At 42.0% G+C, this 18,019-nt stretch overlaps 2 protein-coding genes across 2 annotated transcripts; both read right to left on the bottom strand.

Annotated features, from left to right (window-relative positions):
- Positions 1–9,833: 9,833 nt before the first annotated feature.
- Positions 9,834–13,107, bottom strand: LOC147430789 (uncharacterized). The gene is made up of 3 exons (XM_086493346.1): positions 13,058–13,107; positions 12,317–12,342; positions 9,834–9,967 (listed from the first exon to the last, which is right to left on the bottom strand). Exons 1-3 carry the CDS (start codon positions 13,105–13,107, stop codon positions 9,834–9,836), a joined length of 210 nt encoding a protein of 69 aa, XP_086349472.1.
- Positions 12,814–16,422, bottom strand: LOC147430790 (serine/threonine-protein kinase D6PK-like). The gene is made up of 2 exons (XM_086493345.1): positions 14,968–16,422; positions 12,814–14,067 (listed from the first exon to the last, which is right to left on the bottom strand). Exons 1-2 carry the CDS (start codon positions 15,765–15,767, stop codon positions 13,134–13,136), a joined length of 1,734 nt encoding a protein of 577 aa, XP_086349471.1. The 5' UTR covers positions 15,768–16,422; the 3' UTR covers positions 12,814–13,133.
- Between the last annotated feature and the right edge of the window lie 1,597 nt (positions 16,423–18,019).

An 18,019-nucleotide genomic window follows, 5' to 3' on the forward strand; every position in this document is an offset into this window, starting at 1 on the left:
AATAGTCTTACCGCCTCTCAATACCTTGTCTTCATGTTGGAGAATGGACTCGGGCTGCATCACCTCTTCTTCATCCTCGATCTCTGGTGGGTCTTTAGTAGGCTCACATTGTGTATGAGTCAATGGTTGGGCAACTTGAGTTGATAGGCCATCTCATTGATCGTCCTAAGAATCTGAAAGGGACCATAGTACCTTTTTACTAGCTTAGCATAGTACTTTTTATGTCTCGTAGGATTCTTGCCTGTCGTGTGCCTTAGTCAAGCCTTGGGAAACTTAAGCAAGACCCAATCATTTTCTTTCAAGGCCAGAGCTCTTCTCTGCTTCTTAGCAACAGCCTTTTGTCTTTGCTGAGAGATGGATATACCATCCTTAATCTTTTGGAAAGATTCTTGCAGGTCTCGGCTATATTCATTTGCAGCGAAGATCTTTCCATGTACCTTGAGTAGAGAGGAATTTTTTATCTTCCCTCTTATCACCTCAAAAGGTGCTTTTCAAGTATGTACATTGTTATTGTAAGAATACTCCACTAAAGGTAAGTACTTCTCCCATTGGGACTTTTGACCTACTTCTGTGACATAAGCTTTTAGTAGATCAAGAATTGTTAGGTTAGCTATTTTGTCATAATAATCAATATCTAATTCTCTTAAATGATTTTCTCATATTAAACTGATCATTTAATGTGGGGAAGTGCCAGGGGAGAAAAAGCTAGAATATTGGTTAAGCTAGCAGACCGGCCACAGTAGGGACCCAAAGGAGGGAAAATAGGGATCCAAAGCGGGGGGCCATCTGCAAAAGAGCCATGTGCAACAATGGGCTAAAAAGACCCTAAGGTTCAGCCCATTAAGACTTCCAAAATGCTAAGGTTCCAAAATTCAAAGGTTGTGTCCAAAGGGTTAAAGCTTAGGGGGAATTGGATGCTTTGTGTGCTCTCCAAAGTCAATGCACATCCCTACATGGGAGGGGGCGAGCCCTTCTTCTAGGGGATGAGAGAGAAAGCCACACACACACATACACAAGCCCCTTTACACAAAGGGAATTAGGGACACATGTCAGCTCCCTAGCCCAGATGCCCACAAGATGTGCCCAATTCCTATTGGATGACCCTTGAAGTGGACCAATGAGAATTAAGCTAGAGTAAATTTAGTTTAATTAATTTAAAAACATTTAATAAAAGAAACCAATAAGAATTAAGTCTCCTAGAAGACTATTGGGCAGTCTCCCAAAGGGTCCAATGAGCATTCAGGAGCCCCATGGCTTGCCTGATTCCTATTGGCCAGGAGGCAAAGGGGTCCAATGAGAGTTTAGTTTAATTATTTAATTACCTCAAGCTCTCACAAAAGGGGAAAGGGGGACACATGTCAGAAGGCTATCACTTATGCTGTTTAATTGTAATTGGCTTGACTTGGGGAGGGCCAATGAGGCTGCAGGAAGAGCAAATAGCAAGGGGGCTCGCCCAAGAGAGAGGGGGGGCTGATTTTTGCTTGGCATTATCACACACACACTCACACAATCTCATGTGTGAAGAAAGAGAAGACTATCTCTTCCCAAGCTTTAATGGAGAACTCATCACCTACTCCAAGCTTGTGAGATAGAAGCCTACCTCAACACTCTCTTGGCATGTGGATGCAAATCCAACCAAGAGCCAAGCTTCAATGCATGCTCATCTCCTCTACCAAGCTAATTACTAAGCTAAGCTATGATAATATGAGTGATTATGTGAGGAGATGTACATCTTTCTCGTAAGATACTCCTTCTTCCTCTCAATCTACTCTCATACCCTGCTAGCTCTCACCATCTTCGAAGGTGTGTGAGGTCTTGGGTCTGAGAACGGGGATAATTCAAGTTGTGTTTGTTAAGTGTTTTGCTTAGTGCATGAAGCTTCCATCTTCATTGCACTAGCTAGTCTTGAAGGAACACAAAGAATTGTATTGTACAATGTCTCTCTTGATGGGAGAAACCATAATACAAAGCCTTTTGGAGGGGGGACCGGCTCCATGCAAATCCGGTCCTCAACTGTTGTCAATAGCTTAATTTCTCTCTCTTTTGAAAGTATTGTTGATGCTATCTAACTAGGTGTTATGCTTTTTGTTGCTCTCTCCACCCAAGCACTCTTGTAATTCTCATTAGTAATCTATTCTAATGAAATGCCCACTATGTTCATGCTAATTTCCGCTACACATAAGTTATTAGGCCATTAAATGTTACATATTTCACTTTGGTCATCCATTTGCGGGTGATAGGCCAAAGAGAAGTTTAGCCTTGTACCTAAATTCTCAAAGAGACCCTTCCAAAAATTACTGGTCATTCTAGGATCTCTATCCAACACTATGGACATTGGCAAGCCGTGGTACTTGAAGATTTGTGATATGAAGAGGGTTGCCATTTGATGGGCCTTGATAGTCTTTTTGACAGGTATGAAATGTGCTTGTTTGCTAAACTTGTCCACTATCGTCCATATTCATGTATTCCCATGGATAGACTTGGACAATCCAAAGATAAAATCCATGGATATGCTCTCCCATGGTGAATTAGGGATTGGCAAAGGTTGAAGCAATCCAGGTTGCTTCCCTCTATCAAACTTTTTCTTTTGGCATACCACACATTTTGAAACATACCCTTGTATGTTTGCTTTCATGGTAGGCCAATAGAAGTATGTTTCTATCCCTTTTAGGGTAGACTGAATCCCTCTATGTCCCGCATAAGGAGGAGCATGGGAGTCATACATTACTTTCTCATGTAGTGAGTTAGTAACGCATAGTTTGTTTCCATAGAGAAGATAACCATCTTGTAAGGTAAATGGTTCTTCCTTCTTCCCTAATGCAAGGGCTGAAATCACATCTTTGAAATTGGGATCGATAGCGTACTCATCTATCATAGACGATAGGTCATTGTGAGTTTCTATGGATACCGCATTCACTCTCTGTCGTCTTGAGAGTGCATCGGCCACTTGATTATGCTTGCTAGCAATGTGAGCAATATGAAAATGAAATTTTGAAAGGAAATTTTCCCACCTCATTTGTTTATCGGAGATCTTGGTCTGCGTCATGAAGTACTTAAGGCTTTGGTGATCCGTTCGGAGAATGAAAGGAATCCCCAATAAATAGTGCTTCCATGAGTCTAGAGCATGTAGAACTACTAAGAGTTCCTTCTCATATATACCTAGAGCTTGATCAACAGGGTCGAGCCTTTGACTTTCAGAGGCTATGGTATGCCCTTCTTGGAGCAAGACAACTCCAAGGCAATCACCACAAGCGTCGCATTGGACCTCAAATGGCTTTGAGAGAGATCCAGTAGTGTAAGCACAGGTTGAGAGACAAGATTTTCTTTAAGCTTTTTGAAAGCATTGTTCTCCTTGGTGGACCATATATACCTAACATTTTTCTTTGTTAGGTCATGTAATGGTCCCGTGATTTGTGAGAACTTTTCTATGAAGTGTCTATAATATGCACACATACCTATAAAGCTTCTTAGTTCATGCAGATTCCTTAGATTAGGCCATTCTTTTAATACCTCTAGCTTTGATGGATCCATTTGGATGCCATCTTGAGAGATAATGTGACCTAAATATTAATCTCTTGTAAAAAAATGACTTTTCTTTCGATTAATATAAAGTTTATTCTCTTGTAAAACTTGAAATATTACTTGGAGGTATTTCTTGTGTTCGTCTAATGAATTAGACTAGATGATTATATCATCAAAGAACACCCCAATAAAGCTTCGATGAGGCCTGAATAGCTTCTCCATCAGACAGTTGAATGTGGTTGGTGCATTGGTCAAGCCAAAAGGCATGATAATGTACTCCTAAAGACCAAACATAGTGAAAAATGCGGCCTTTACAATGTCTTGATCAACTATCCTTATTTGATGGTAGCCACTTTTTAGGTCAATCCTACTAAAGTAGGTTGACCCCTGTAGCTTATCAAATAGGCCTTCTACCTGTGGAACGGGAAACCTATTCTTGATAGTGATCTTATTTAGTACTCTATAGTTGACACACATACGATATGTGCCATCTTTCTTTTGCACTAATAATATTGGCGAAAAAAATGGAGATGAGCTAGGCCTAACCATGCCTTTCTCAACCAACTCATGCACTTCCCGCATAATCTCCTCTTGTTGAGCTTGAGAAAACTTGATAAGGAGATTTATTAGGTGGTGAGCTTCCTAGAAGAAGTCAATTGCATGGTCGGCATCCCCTCGTTTGGGAGGTAGCTCACAAGGGATGTCATCGATAAAACCTTTTGGAATCTCTTGAGGAAATTGGGTAACTCTAATTCCTTTTGAATGTTTATATCTTTTTTTGCTAGAACATTAGGTTCATTTTTTAGAATCTTTAACAAAAATCATGTACATGGAAATAGAGCCCTTTATGGACTTATTGAAAGCTTCCTTATGTACAATGGGTATAGTACTACCCAACTCCTTAGCATCTATGTACATATCTTTTTCCCTGTACCTAAAGTAGATTTGTCTTTCAGGGAATTAACATTGGTAGCCATGCGATCAAACCATGGTGCCCCTAGGATTACATCCTCATGCTTGAGAGGAGAGATGAAGAAATCCTCCTTGTCCACATAGCTTTGGACATGGAGCCTCAATTTCCCAATTAAGGGAGTGACTGAGGCTTCTTGCCCCTTGAAAGCACCATTGGCAGGTAGGACATGTCCCATCTTATAGGCTTGGATGCCTAGCTTGGTGGCCAACTCTATGGATATGAAATTGTGAGTAGAACCAAGGTCAAAGAGAATGAAAGCATCATTTTCTCTTAGCTTTCCCCAAGCATGACATAGAGGAGATCCTTTGTGATGAGCACCCTCTTCTTGAATTTCGACCAAGGTAGCTCTAGGAGGCTCATTACCTGTATTCTTGTGGGGGCAAGCACGATAGGCATGCCCTTGCTCCCCGCACTTGAAACAACGGTTATCTTTTTGATAACACTCTAGCTCTTTAGGAGAGAGTTTATTTTTGCCTTTATAAACTCCCTTCTCCTTAGCTTTGTTGTTGTTGGTGTTGCCTTTGGGAGACTTTTGGACGTTGTCCTTCCCATTAGGTTCTTTACGGTCCTTGTTTCCCATGGGCTTAAGATTTCTCTTAGCCCCTTGCTGGAAGTTGATTCTTGAAGCCACCATGGTATGATGTATGACCGCAGATATGGTGTGTGGCCTTTGGAAGTTAACATACTCCGCCATATCCTCAAATAAACTTGCACAAAATTGTTGATTTTGCTCTGCAAAATCCATCTTTTTGTAAACATTGTCTTTGAGATGTAAATCCCAAAACTTGTCTACATATTTATGAATAGATTAGTAGGGAGAGAGCTTCAAGCTTTGCCATTCGGTGAGTACTTTGAATTTGGCATTGGTAGCCAAAAACTGCTTCATGATGGAAGCTCTTAAAGCTTTCCATGTTCGTGGAGCGTTGCCCTTTGCTCATAGGCTAGATCACCATTGCCTAGCAGACTTTTGAAAATACATAGCTACATGATGTAGCTTAGAGGACTCCGTGAAGCCCTCATCTCCAAATGCCGCATTGAATTGTTGGATAAAGACCAAGACTTTGTCCGTAGCACCAAAGGTGCCATCGTAGGTAAGGAAAGAGATGTTCTTTCCTCCCTCTTTGAACTTTTTGAGATTGGACGACCTTTTTCAGGTGGCATAGAATTTCCTATGGCCTCTTCTTTTGGGTGGTTAGAGAGTTGGACCATCACTTTCTTCAGAAGAGGAAGAGTTTGAGGTGGATGGAAGAGGGTGACCTCTTTCTCGCCTTTTTCTTCCCTTGTTCCTCCTTGTCTGCACCATCACTTTCCTCAGAAGAGGAAGAGGATGAAGAAGATGGAGAAGAGGGTGACCTCTTTCTCGCCTTTTTCTTCTCTTGTTTTCTCTCTTTCCTCTTCAAATTATGGTGAAGAGGAGTATGTGATGGTCTTCTCTGTTTAGGGGGCGTTGGAGAGCGTTTTACCCGCCATCTTCGTGGAGCCATTTCCATCGAGATGGCAGGAGACTCACTTCTTTCTCGTTCTTTCGGTGGGGGCTCTACCGTTGAAACTTGGGTTCTCCTTTGAAAGGGAGATGCCTCATTGAGTAGCAAGTTTTTGAGCCCTTCATACAGATCCTCCTTTTCTTCCCTTTATCGGAGAGAGTCCTCTTTTGGAAGTCTCACCAGGAGCCTTCCTAGGTACTCTCTCTTCTTGGTGTGGAGTTTGGAGAATACCATGGGCGCGCAATTGCTGTAGCACTTCAGCTTGGAGGGATGGATTGCCCAGGGCTTGTTGAAGCCTAGAAACAAGATAGTTTACAAGCATAGGGACATCATTAGTTGCTCTTTCATTAGCAAAATCAAAGCTATCAACATTCATTTCAATATCTTTTCTTTTTTCAACCATACTAGAAAATTTTAGGTGTAAATTGTTACTTGTACTTTGGCACTTCAAGCCCTAGTTGCTACTCCTCTTTACCTTCAAAGATAAGAACTCAAGCATCTATACCCGTGGCTCGAATATTATTAATTGCAAGGAATAGAAGAGAGGGTTCAATAGAGCCAAAACAGCACTGGTTCCTGTCAAGCTTCTAATAGCTCAATAATGGTTAAGCCATATGCAAAGCCCCGTAGGACTCCATTATTAAGACCATAGCTCTCGACAGTATCCCTGTTAACTTCATAAAGCAGGCGTACTTCAAGGATGAAAAATCCCTATTCTACTTACTCTTTTGCAATTAATAACACCAACCATTTGTAGCAAGCTTGAGGACCTCTCTTCTTGAGCAAGAAAAGAGAAACCAATAGCTCTGATACCAATGTAACATTTAATGCACTAGTAACTTGTGTGTAGCGAAAATTGATAACAAGTTCCTAATGAGCATAGAGAGATACTTAATTTGAGAAAGCAACATAACAATTTACACCTAGCTAGTTTAGCATAGACAATACTTGAAAAGAGAGAGAAATGGAACAATTGACCGGATTTACATGGAGCCGGTCCCCCCTCCAAAAAGGATTTGTATTATAGCTTCTCCCCTCAAAGGAGACTTTTTTACAATACAATCTTTGTGTTCATTGACAAAACTCATTGGTGCAATGAAGAGGAAGCTTCATGCACCAAATTATGCTTGAAAAACATACCTAGTGTCCCTAGCCTCAGTCCCAAAACCTCACACACCTTCAAAAATGGTGAGAGCTAGCAGGGAATGAGGAAAGATTGAGAGAAAGAAGATGTATCTTACGAGAAAGAAGTATTCTCCTCACATAATCGCTCTTAGAGCATAGCTTAGCTTAGTAATTAGCATGGTAGAGGAGATGAGCATGCCATTGAAACTTGGCTCTTGGTTGGATTTTCATTCCATAGCCAAGAGTTGTTGGTGTAGGCCTCTACTTCTCAATGCTTGGAGAAGGAGATGGAGTTCTTCTTGCATACATGAGTTGTGTGTGTAGCAATGTGTTGGTAAAAAATGCAGCCCTCTCTCTCTTCTTGGTTGACCCCTCTTGCCAATTACTCTTGATGGCCTCCCATTGGCTCCTGCAGGGCTTGACCAAGAGCAATAAAGAGGCATAGTTGATAGTCTTGTGACAAGTGTCCCCCTTTCCCCTTTTGTGAGAGCTTTAGGTAATTAAAATAAGTTATTAAACTATCATTGGACCTTTTAGTCTTTTGGCCAATAAGAATCAGGCAAGCCATTGGGCTGCTTAATGCTTATTGGACCCCTTGGTAGACTGTCCAATAGTCTTATGGGGAGCTTAATTTCTATTGGTTCTTTTATCAAGAATTTTAAAATCAATTAGACGGATTTTACTCTAGCGTAATTCTCATTGGTCCACCTCTATGGCCATCCAATAATATTTGAGGGAAGATTGGGTGCAACTGGGCTAGGAGTCTGCCATGTGTCCAGTATTCCCTTTGGGGGAAGATTTGGAGAGAGTGTGTGTGTGTGTGTGTGTGTGTGTTTCTCTCTCCTCCCCTACTCTTAGGGATCTCCCCCTCCTTGATAGGGATGTGGGAAGACTTTTGGGTCTTCCCACCACCATCCAATCTTCCCAGCTTTGACCATTTGGACTTTTTAATAAAAAATTTGGAACCTTAGCCTATGGAAGTCTTAATGAAGCTAAACCTTAGGTCTTTTAAGCTCCATTGATGCACATTGCTCTTTTGCAGACTATCCCCCTTTGGATCCCTATTTTCTCTCCTTTGGATCCCTGTTGAGACTGGTTTGGCAGTCTTACCAATATTCTAGCTTTTACTCCCTTGGTACCTCCCCATATTAAATGATCAATTTAACATGAGAAAATCATTTGGGAGAATTAGATATTAGTTTTTATGACAACTATTCTCTAGGGAAGCTGTGTTGTTTGGTCTACTCCTATTGTTATATTCTCTAGGATAGACTTTTGATCCCTACACTATGCTGTTAAATGCTTTAGGAGAGGATATTTTGCACTTTTGGGTGCTACTTTGACACACATGGGGAGGCTCGTTGAGGTGTGCGCCACACCTGCACCACCAACTAGTGGAAACCCTCTGTACTTGGGAATCCTACATCTGACACCATCACTTATGTCACTAGATGCCCTCTCTCTACTTCTATAAAAGAAACCTTATCTACACAATTTGTATCCCAATCTTTACCCCATCATTTGAGCTTAGTTTGTATCTAGCATTTGCATTTAGTTTGATTAATTTACTTTATGTTTTACTACATGCATTAGTGTTAATCTCTCTCTCTCTCTCTCTCTCTCTCTCTCTCTCTCTCTCTCTCTCTCTCTCTCTAACATCTTGTGATTGACACTAAACCATGAACAACTCACTATTGTTTCCCACATAGCCAATTCCTTTCACCCATCAGCCGAGTAGCATGCCCCACTAAAACCCATTACCTGGTTGGATAATGTACGATGCAAAGCAAAGCATTCTGCTTTAAGTGAACACCTTGTGTAATGCCACCACTAATGTTGAAATTGTTGTACATGGTCAATCCAAGTAGGAAAGTTGATTGTGTGGGAAAGGAAGGCCCTAATGTTGGTGGAAAGGACTTTGTACTCACTAGATGGCAAAGGTTTTCTAAAGTGATTGCAATTTATGTACATTAACACTAGTTCGGTAGAGAAAAATCCAATTTGGGACTTTTGTAAGAAAAAATTGCTAGTGATTTTTTTTACATCCCATCCTTTCATTCTTTTAAATTTCCCGAGTTTCCTTGCACTTCATATTAGATTGAGTTATTATGAAAGCTTTTAAGAAACTTTGATAGTTTATCGATATTATTGCAAGTATATACGCTCTTTGAAGAATCCTCGATCTTCTCTAACAAGTGCATTCTTGTTACATGGTCAAGACATAGCCTCTCAAAGCTTATTTTAATGACTTCTATGAATATAATCAGATATCGATCAATAGTATTCTTCTTTTTTTTTGCAATACTCACAAATGTGAACGAGAATATATTAAAAATATCAAAAAAATTACAAGACATGTCCTGCTCACAGACCAAGCCAGGGCACAAGAAGTTTCGGACAAATTCTCAGAATAATTTCCACATTGTGACTTACCTCAACATCATGAGCTTCTATGAGACGGAGGCACCGCATACCTAGCTAGGTACGATTGGGGGCAGGGGACCACCGGCTCCCCCACAGGGCCGGCATTCCCCTACCCACAATCGTACCTAGCTAGGTATGCGGTGCCTCTCGAGTAGAAGCTCATGATGTTATTCATTGTATGAAAAACACTGGAAAAGACTACGTTTTCCTACATGAGAAAATTTCTAATCTTCTTGTGGCAGCCTAGAGCCTCACACCAAAGAACTCCGCTCTCGAACGTCTTAAGACACCTGACCCCCATCGGCTCAGGCCTTGACCAACCCTACCGCAGCACCATTCGCAAGCATCCCAACTCCATGGCCTTGCAGGTTGCAGCACAAGACGTAGAGCCGCTCCAACACAAACCCTATGGTATTGATACTCTTATGTGAAGGCCACACTATGGCAAAATATGCAATTTTTGTTAACCGTGAACAATTTCATACAAACAACCACATTGAAGGCACTTTCCATTACCTTTTAGTATAGCTTTTAGTGAAGCAATGAAGTTCACACACAGAATTTTGTGAGTTATGATATCCTTGCATTTCTATAAATATAAGATAACCATAAGTTGCATTTATTGTCTTCATAAATTTTTGTCCAACCAAATCAATAAGCGAAACCTTCTTAGAATTGTGTCGATTTACATATTAAAAACGGTGTGATATCTTCATTTAAACCGACAAATTTTAGGTTTTTCATGATCCCTATCTTGATTTGCATGTGTATTGGGTTTGTCCTTGGAGATGCATGCAACATATGCTTGAATAAGAAGCTAAGATTGACAAACTAAAAGCATCTCCACTTCACAACTCTTATAAGTCATATAGCGAATTGCAAAAAATTGAAGATTGACAACACAATGGAGAGACAAAAGCATTTCCACTTCACAACACTTATAAGTCAAATGGTAAATCGCAAAAAATTCAAGATTGACAACAGAGTGAATAGAACAAAGTGTGAATAAAAATGAATCAATGAAAAGAATTCAGATCTATCATTTCAATCTTTGTTCACATGACTATGTGGTAGGAATTGGACTATAGGGCGACAAGGCACAGCTTCTGCTATTTGTAGATTTTGGAGAGACACTGTGCCAATTCTCCACCATCCTTTTGTATGGCACTCAGTTAGCTTGTGCATAATCTACTTTTTACATAACCTTTTTAAAAATATATAACGTAAAAAGTTTGATTAATAATGTTCTTTTGTTCATAGTTTCTCACGAGCAAGATTTTGGATAGCAAACTTAATTGTGTGAGCATGTCGTCTCTCATTTACTCATAAAGTAAGTGCTAAATCTCGATGGATAGATTTTACTACTTCCTTTTGCACCAAAAAATTGTTTTTCATTTCAATCTAGCAACCATAGTCTTATTATGTACATAAATGTAACATCTCCTATGTTTATCTTTATGTGTCTTTTTTTGAAATATTTTTCAAACACTCAATCAATAGTATTCTATCATAGCTTGAGAATATAAACTGTTGCGGCAAGGCCACTCAAGCAAGACTAGTTTGCAATAGTCCATCTAAGAGTAGCCCACCCAAGCAAGACTAGTTTGCAAAAGTCCATCTAAAAGTAGCTTGTATGCAAAGCAAAAAGCTCCACATTTTACAAAGTGAAAGAGGGTATGTAGTGATGTGTGCATAAATTTGTGTAGCTTATGGCATGCCTCTCACTTTCAAACTAACTTTTTGGCGCTTATGCAACATATTTTAAAGCCCGCCGCATATGCAACTATTAAGCCAAGGGCTAGGACTCACACGCGATTATATATAGCAAGCCAATAGATGTCTATATATAGGATGGTTGGGTGGAGATATGCATGTGCTAGTCCCTAGTCCTAGCGCTTGGCTTGACAGCAACGGCCACAATTTCCCAAGTAACCTATCACATTTTTCCAGAAGCAATTGGAGAGAAAAAAGAAAGACAGTTTTATTAACCTCTTCTAGAGGCCAAAGTTGGCCTGAGACAGGATGAGGTACATATGTGTCCTAGGTTTCAAAAAAAGACAAAGTGGTGAAGATAAACATGCTGCAAAATAAAGCAAACTTTAGAGAGAGAGAGAGAGAGAGAGAGAGAGAGAAAGAGAGAGAAGCGTTTTACATAAGAGAAAGTGAAATGAAATGAAATGATATCCATCATAATAATATGATCCAAATGTCAAATATAAAAAATACAACAAACTTAGGTAACAAATGCTAAAAATATAAAAAAGTGAACCACTATAGCCAACTGGTATCTTATTTTTGGCCTACATAAGGCATTATAAAAGCATGGAACTCTTGGGAGCAATTGTGGATCATTGGATAATGCTCGCCGATTAGTGCCTCATGACAAACTTTTTGCCTTCCTATTTCTTGTAGCTAAGGTATCTCCTTAGCCTTGTATTTCGTAATGTAGACCACTGTGAGAGCTAGTATAAAGAGGGGCATTGAGTAGTCGACCAGTCACACACATTGTTCCTCATCCTCCCATCTAGGAGGCCATTGTGTGATTTTCACCTTGTTTTCTTCATGGTAAATGTACAAATAGCACACCCTCAGATATTCTTTATTTGATACAATTCCATCACAAGGGGTTTAATAGCAAGTATACTAGACTTCACCATAGATGAGGTTAAGGCATGCCAATTTCTCAAAAGGAGCTCACTAGGATTGCATTCTTCAAATAGATAGTGGGTGGAGTGTTTGCAAAAAGACCGCCACGGTTTAACCGATTGAAATTGCAAAATTCCCCAACTCGATTCGGAGCTTTCTTGAAGAGAACTGGTAAAATTTTACATTTACAAGTTTTAATGTAAATAACAGCAACAAAATGCTTCAAATCTTGACCTAAAAACTCTAAGAGTTTTGAAGTGCGCCCTTATTTTCGGTGACTAGGGAAAATGCTTTTGGCAAGCTTTGGGTTGGGGGGGGGGATTCAATTTGATGAGTCAATTTGGCATTGATTAGGTCTGATAATACCATTCTTTCAAGAAAGGTGATTGAGTAGCAAGGTTGAGGGACCCCTCTAAACAAAAACTAATGAAGCCTCTACAACATAAGAAAGGGCCACACCCATCATCATGACAAGAATGCAAGGAGGTTTGAGCAAACTTAGTATGTCCATGTAAGCATAAGAGTGAGCGCACACACACACACACACACACACACACACTCTCTCTCTCACACAATTACCCACACCTTTCCTTCTTATCCATGCACACATAGAGGCATATACTCCACACATATGCACACTTGTACTCAAAATAATTGCATCTAGCTAGACAGAATTTTCAAGCACCAGGGAGCTTGGGGAGTTTCTAACAACATATGCTACAAAAGCCCACAGACAGACTACAAGTCCTGAAGGGGCAGCAGTCTCAAAGATAGGCTTGGAGACTGGAAAACAGCTAACTATCACACCAAAGAGCAGCTAGATTTAATATAGACATTGTCGCAAGAAAGGGTGCATCAGCAAAAACCCATCTCCTCCTCTCACCTTTTGAGAGCATCGTTGTAGGGGGCGGCACCAGCAGCAAAAATTGTCATGTTAACGCACCACAGATTATCTCTCTTCAGAAAAAATCAAAATCTAAGTATTGCCCAGAAGACATAGTATTTGCATGTCCAGCTGATGATGGCATCTCTGCAGGGGCAGCAGCAGATGATGATGACAAAATTGGGCCCAATGTGGGTTTACCAGCAGCTAGAAAGCTCAGCTCAAATGGTCTTGGCACCTCCGGCGGCGCCATGCTGCGAATGAGTGCCCAATTCACCCCTTCAAAGAAAGGGTGCTGCCTGATCTCTACCGCACCCCGCTTATACGCTAGCCTCTGTTGCGGGTCCTTCACGAGCAAGCCAGTTATCAAATCCCTTGCTGCATAGCTCACACTCGGAGAGTCCGGGAACTTCAGCGGCTGCCCAACCACATTGAAGAGAGTAGCTCTATTCCCCACTCCTTTGAAAGGAGTCTTTCCATGAAGCAACTCGTAGAGAAAAATACCAAATGTCCACCAGTCGACAGCACTTCCATGTCCTTCTCCCTTGATAATCTCAGGAGCCAAATACTCATGTGTTCCCACAAATGACATAGACCGCGCCCCGGTTGGCTCCGCTAGCAGCTCAGGAAGAGACGACATTTGACCGCTGCCTGCGACATCTCCCTTCATTTTCCTCCTGTTCTTCCTTAGGCTCAATGATGTCAAAAGCTTGGGTACCAAACATGATGGTGGAATGCAAGCGGGAGCCACACAAGCTGGGGTTATGCAAGCCACCTCACACATTGGTTGAACACAGTATGCCGGAATTCTTCTCGAGGGGTCACTCTCCACAACTAGTGCAGACTTGACAAGAGTCGGTCGCACCACACACCGCAGAGAGAGGTCGAAGTCAGACAGCATTATATGTCCATCTTCCCTAACAAGAATGTTCTCAGGTTTCAAATCCCTATATATGATTCCCATCATATGTAGATACTCGAGCGCTAACAGAACTTCAGCAGCGTAGAACCTGTACAAAATGTAAATTTGCAGCAGGTGTTAAGTCGCTGGCATTGTCAAAACCTGGGGAGTCCACCTTCTCATATAGAAACATACAACAACCAGTCATCCAAAACTGCCTTTTTAACAAAAAAAAAAATTTACATACATTTATTTACATGAGGGGTATTTAAATCCAATTTGACAGTTTAATGTAGAAAATGGGTACTTGAAATTCAAAGATAAGGGAATTTCAAATTACCACTTGAATGCACTTAGTGAATGTGAGTACTATGCACTTTAATTCTGAAGCAATTCCATTGGGATTTTGAAACCCACGTTTGGCTCACAAAAACCATCACAGACGCTTCCTTGCGGAATTAGAATCCCCTTCGTCATTTAATGCTCTAATCACACGATCAAACTAAAGCCTATCCACTTTGAAAAATGCACGACCAATTAGTCAGTAAAGGAGATCTTCTGCAGACACAAGGGATTCTTGCCCTTGAAAAGTTTTGTTGCAATCTGACACCAAGTAACTGAGTCCATAATATGTAACCATGGGCACGAGTTCCGGGGCGAAGACGCCACACTACATTCTTAGCATGTCAATCGGAGGGCATATACACAGATTGAGCTTAGAAAAGGGTGTGTTATAACCATGAAAAAACTACAAATATGCAATTTTTTAATCAGGCCTTGAGCGCACATGATATGCAGGGTTAACACATTGTAAACCCTTTGAACCTCTAATAAACTACATAATAAAGAAACTCTTTGACACCAAGAAACCTAGGAACAAGGGCCCTGCCTCATGCCAACCTCCTGTAGACAATGACTAAGTACCACTAATTAACCAGACAATTAAGACAGAAAAATGAGGAAACATTGTACAAGAACATACAAACATCCTAGCACCATGTCCACATACCTGGCAGCCGGTTCAGAAAAGTGCTTGCCTGGTTGTCTTTGTCTCAATGTGTGGAGGTCGCCCCCGGGACAAAACTCCATCACTAAGCAAGTGAACTTGTCCGTGTCAAAATGTGTATACAAGGAGGGAAGAAAAGGATGGTCTAAGCACTGCAGAATCTCTCTTTCTGTCTGAGCTCTTAGAAGTTTCTTCCTGCTAGCCAGGGACCCTTTATCCATTACCTTCATCGCAAAGCAGCAGCCGGTGCCTCTGAGCTCGGAGAGGTAGACGCTCCCAATATCACCACAGCCTAATCTCTTCAACAGTCTGAAGTGATTAAGCCCTATTGTTCCATCCTTTGATTGCACAAGTTGTATCGCCTCCCATTTTCCGTCATGTGCTCGATGTGGTTTATGTGTGGATCCTACAAACACGCTACTATCGCTGTCGTCACTCATGCTCAGGCTACTCTTGGAGCTCTCCGCATCCACATCATTCTCATCTACCGTTGCATTCATCTCTTGTGGGCCGCAACCATCATGAACATATTGAATTGTGTCACCTGAACGGCCCGGTTTACCTGTGAGCTCTCCAATGGTGTCGCCCGGACCGCTCATGCTGCCGCTATTGCTATTGTTTGTAGCACCTGTGATACAGCTGCTGCTGCTCAAACTACTCTTAATACTTGCATCAATACTACAAGAGGACCCCAAGCTGCTACCATTCATTGCCATATGGAAGCGGTCGAAGGACGGATCCTTGCAATGGAACTGAGAAGATGAGTCGGAATTGCATTGCCACAGCTCGCAACTAGCGGCCATGGATGCATACGTTTCCAATGACGATGGTAGAAAACGCAGCTAAACTCGGAGAGCAAGGGGGAAAGTTGAACTTGGTTAGCATGTCAGAGGAAGCTGCTGACAGAGGGTGTGATTGAGCTAGATATGTCGAAGAGAAGAATATATTGAGGCTGAGAAGCAGACAATGTGTGTGTGGATGCCATATAATGAGAGAGGGGCGCCCACCTTGAAGAGCGATTATGCTGTTGATGGCGGCCAATATTGAGCAGGCATGTGGAAGAGCGCATGCAAGGAAAAGGTTGAGAGGGTATAGTCCTAGAGTAGAAGAGGACAAGTCTAAAAGCTCCAAAAGGGGGAGGGCGGAACGTCAGGCCATGCGAGAGCTTCCTGTAACTGTAAGATAGGCTACGAGAGAGAGCGTAAACGATGGAACAGGGGAAGTTGGAACAGTGGCGCGAGGGGACAGGGGATGATGGGTTAGGCTATCCTAGGCTATATGAAATTGTGGGTGTGTGAGTGTGTGTGTGTGAAAGGAGGAGAGAGAGAGAGAGAGAGAGAGAGGGGCCGTCATTGCGAGAGAGAGAGAACGGGGGAAGGGGTGCGGGACCGCGGGTGGCAAATGGCAATTGACGATTCTCGGCATGTAGGTAGTAGCCCAAGAAGAGAGACTCCCCCGGCCGGCCCTACGCCATTGCTCGAGGTCGCCTCTCCTCTCTCTCCCTCTCTCTCTAGACTGCGTTGCAACTTGCGTGTTCGCGCGCGCTTCATCATCTGGGCAGAGAGACCCAAGTGGGCCAACTCCCGAGAGGTGCACGAAGCTGCTGATATTAAATTTGGGTGTTGCCAGAGGCAAGCAGGCCGCAGAAAGAGAGAGAGAGAGAGTGAGAGAGAGAGAGAGAATCTTGGAAATGACATTCCTCATTTCAACCATGTGTGATTTCGAGAGGTGTCCTGACTCCTGAGTCATCTCTAGAGAAGTTGAGAGATAGAGCGAGAGAGAGAGAGAGAGAGTCCTAGCTTGAGGAGAGAGAGTCATGAGTCATGCATCACCAATGACCATAGTCTATACATGCTGTATTAATTAATAGTTCTTATCTTGTGCTCATGTTTTTGGAGCTCAAAAAGACAGTCGCCCCATGTGACCACTAGAAGAGCATAAGTGGGTCAAGTGTGCACTTTGTGTAGGATATGCATGCATGGATGCCATGATGCCACTCATCTGTTGTATTCAAGAGCATAAGGCCGGTTTGCAAGTTGTAAACTAGCTCATTTGAAAAAGACAAATTGAAGGTTCAAAGACTATCTCCTTAGCTTGCCTATGAGCGGCAAGGTGAGAGAGGGATCAATGACCCAAAAGGTATCCACATGGTGCTTCTGTGGATAAGCAAAAAATTTATTATCGACAATGTGCCACGGTGCGGCGCGGCACGTGTCAAAAAATGCCAGGGGACTCTGGAGCCCTCCCAACACGCATGCCTTATTCATATGTCCTATTGTGATTGCTGTAAAACGTTGTGCCTCTAGATGGTAATAGTCCCCCTTCCCTCTTTGTGGTGATCCCATGCCCTAGATCTTTTCCACCTCTCATGGACACCCCTAGCTGTTGATCCCTTCAGTAACACCTCGTGTCACTTATATATGAGGATCTCCTTTAGGCTGGGTTCAAATGAAGGCGGAAACAACACACACACACCTTTGATTGCCTTCACCCCACTCAATTCACAAGGAGTGGTAGTGGTAGTAGTGCTAAGTTAAAAATTGGGGTGAGTGTAGCAACAAATGAAAAATATCCCAACAATGCAAGCTATTGGTTCACGAAACATTTCAACTCATCCCCCCCATATTTAAAGTAAGCAAAAATGTGCAGCTTCCGAGGGCGGTAGCCCAAACTAATTGTGGGTCTTGAGCATGGAAGTTCTTCTTGCCCAATGGCTACCAGCCACTTGCCATTCACGCACCTTCTATCCATCCATGTTTTGCCGCCTCATTTGTACCAAGCGTTTTGCACTTCCAGCAAGGTCCAAACCCCTCTTTTCCCCCAATCTTTGCCTCCACGGCCTCCCCCTCCCATTGTGCCACTTACCTTGTTCAAGCTACTTAACAAACACATAATCGACACTCACCAAACAGCAAACACATTCAAGAGTATACAGTGCATGCGGAGTGCAAGGGAGGAGAAATAGACACAAAGTGTTGGTGGAGCTCTCAATGAGGATTGGAATACCTCACTACTTCTTAATGTTCTATGTGATCAAAAGAATAGATAAGGTTAG

The sequence above is a fragment of the Adiantum capillus-veneris genome, chromosome 21 (genome assembly GCF_014529385.1).
Source record: "Adiantum capillus-veneris isolate H3 chromosome 21, ASM1452938v2, whole genome shotgun sequence".
Taxonomy (NCBI): Eukaryota; Viridiplantae; Streptophyta; class Polypodiopsida; order Polypodiales; family Pteridaceae; genus Adiantum; species Adiantum capillus-veneris.

Excerpts from the sequence above, each read along its gene's own strand:
- LOC147430790 (XM_086493345.1), bottom strand. The coding sequence starts at position 15,767 with ATGGCCGCTAGTTGCGAGCTGTGGCAATGCAATTCCGACTCATCTTCT. Across the intron at positions 14,068-14,967 it reads TTTTCTGAACCGGCTGCCAG|GTTCTACGCTGCTGAAGTTC; the intron begins GTATGTGGACAT and ends CATTTTGTACAG.
- LOC147430789 (XM_086493346.1), bottom strand. The coding sequence starts at position 13,107 with ATGACAATTTTTGCTGCTGGTGCCGCCCCCTACAACGATGCTCTCAAA. Across the intron at positions 12,343-13,057 it reads TACAACGATGCTCTCAAAAG|TTCTCTTCAAGAAAGCTCCG; the intron begins GTGAGAGGAGGA and ends AAATTTTACCAG. Across the intron at positions 9,968-12,316 it reads TCAAGAAAGCTCCGAATCGA|TGTGGCCTTCACATAAGAGT; the intron begins GTTGGGGAATTT and ends ATTTTGCCATAG.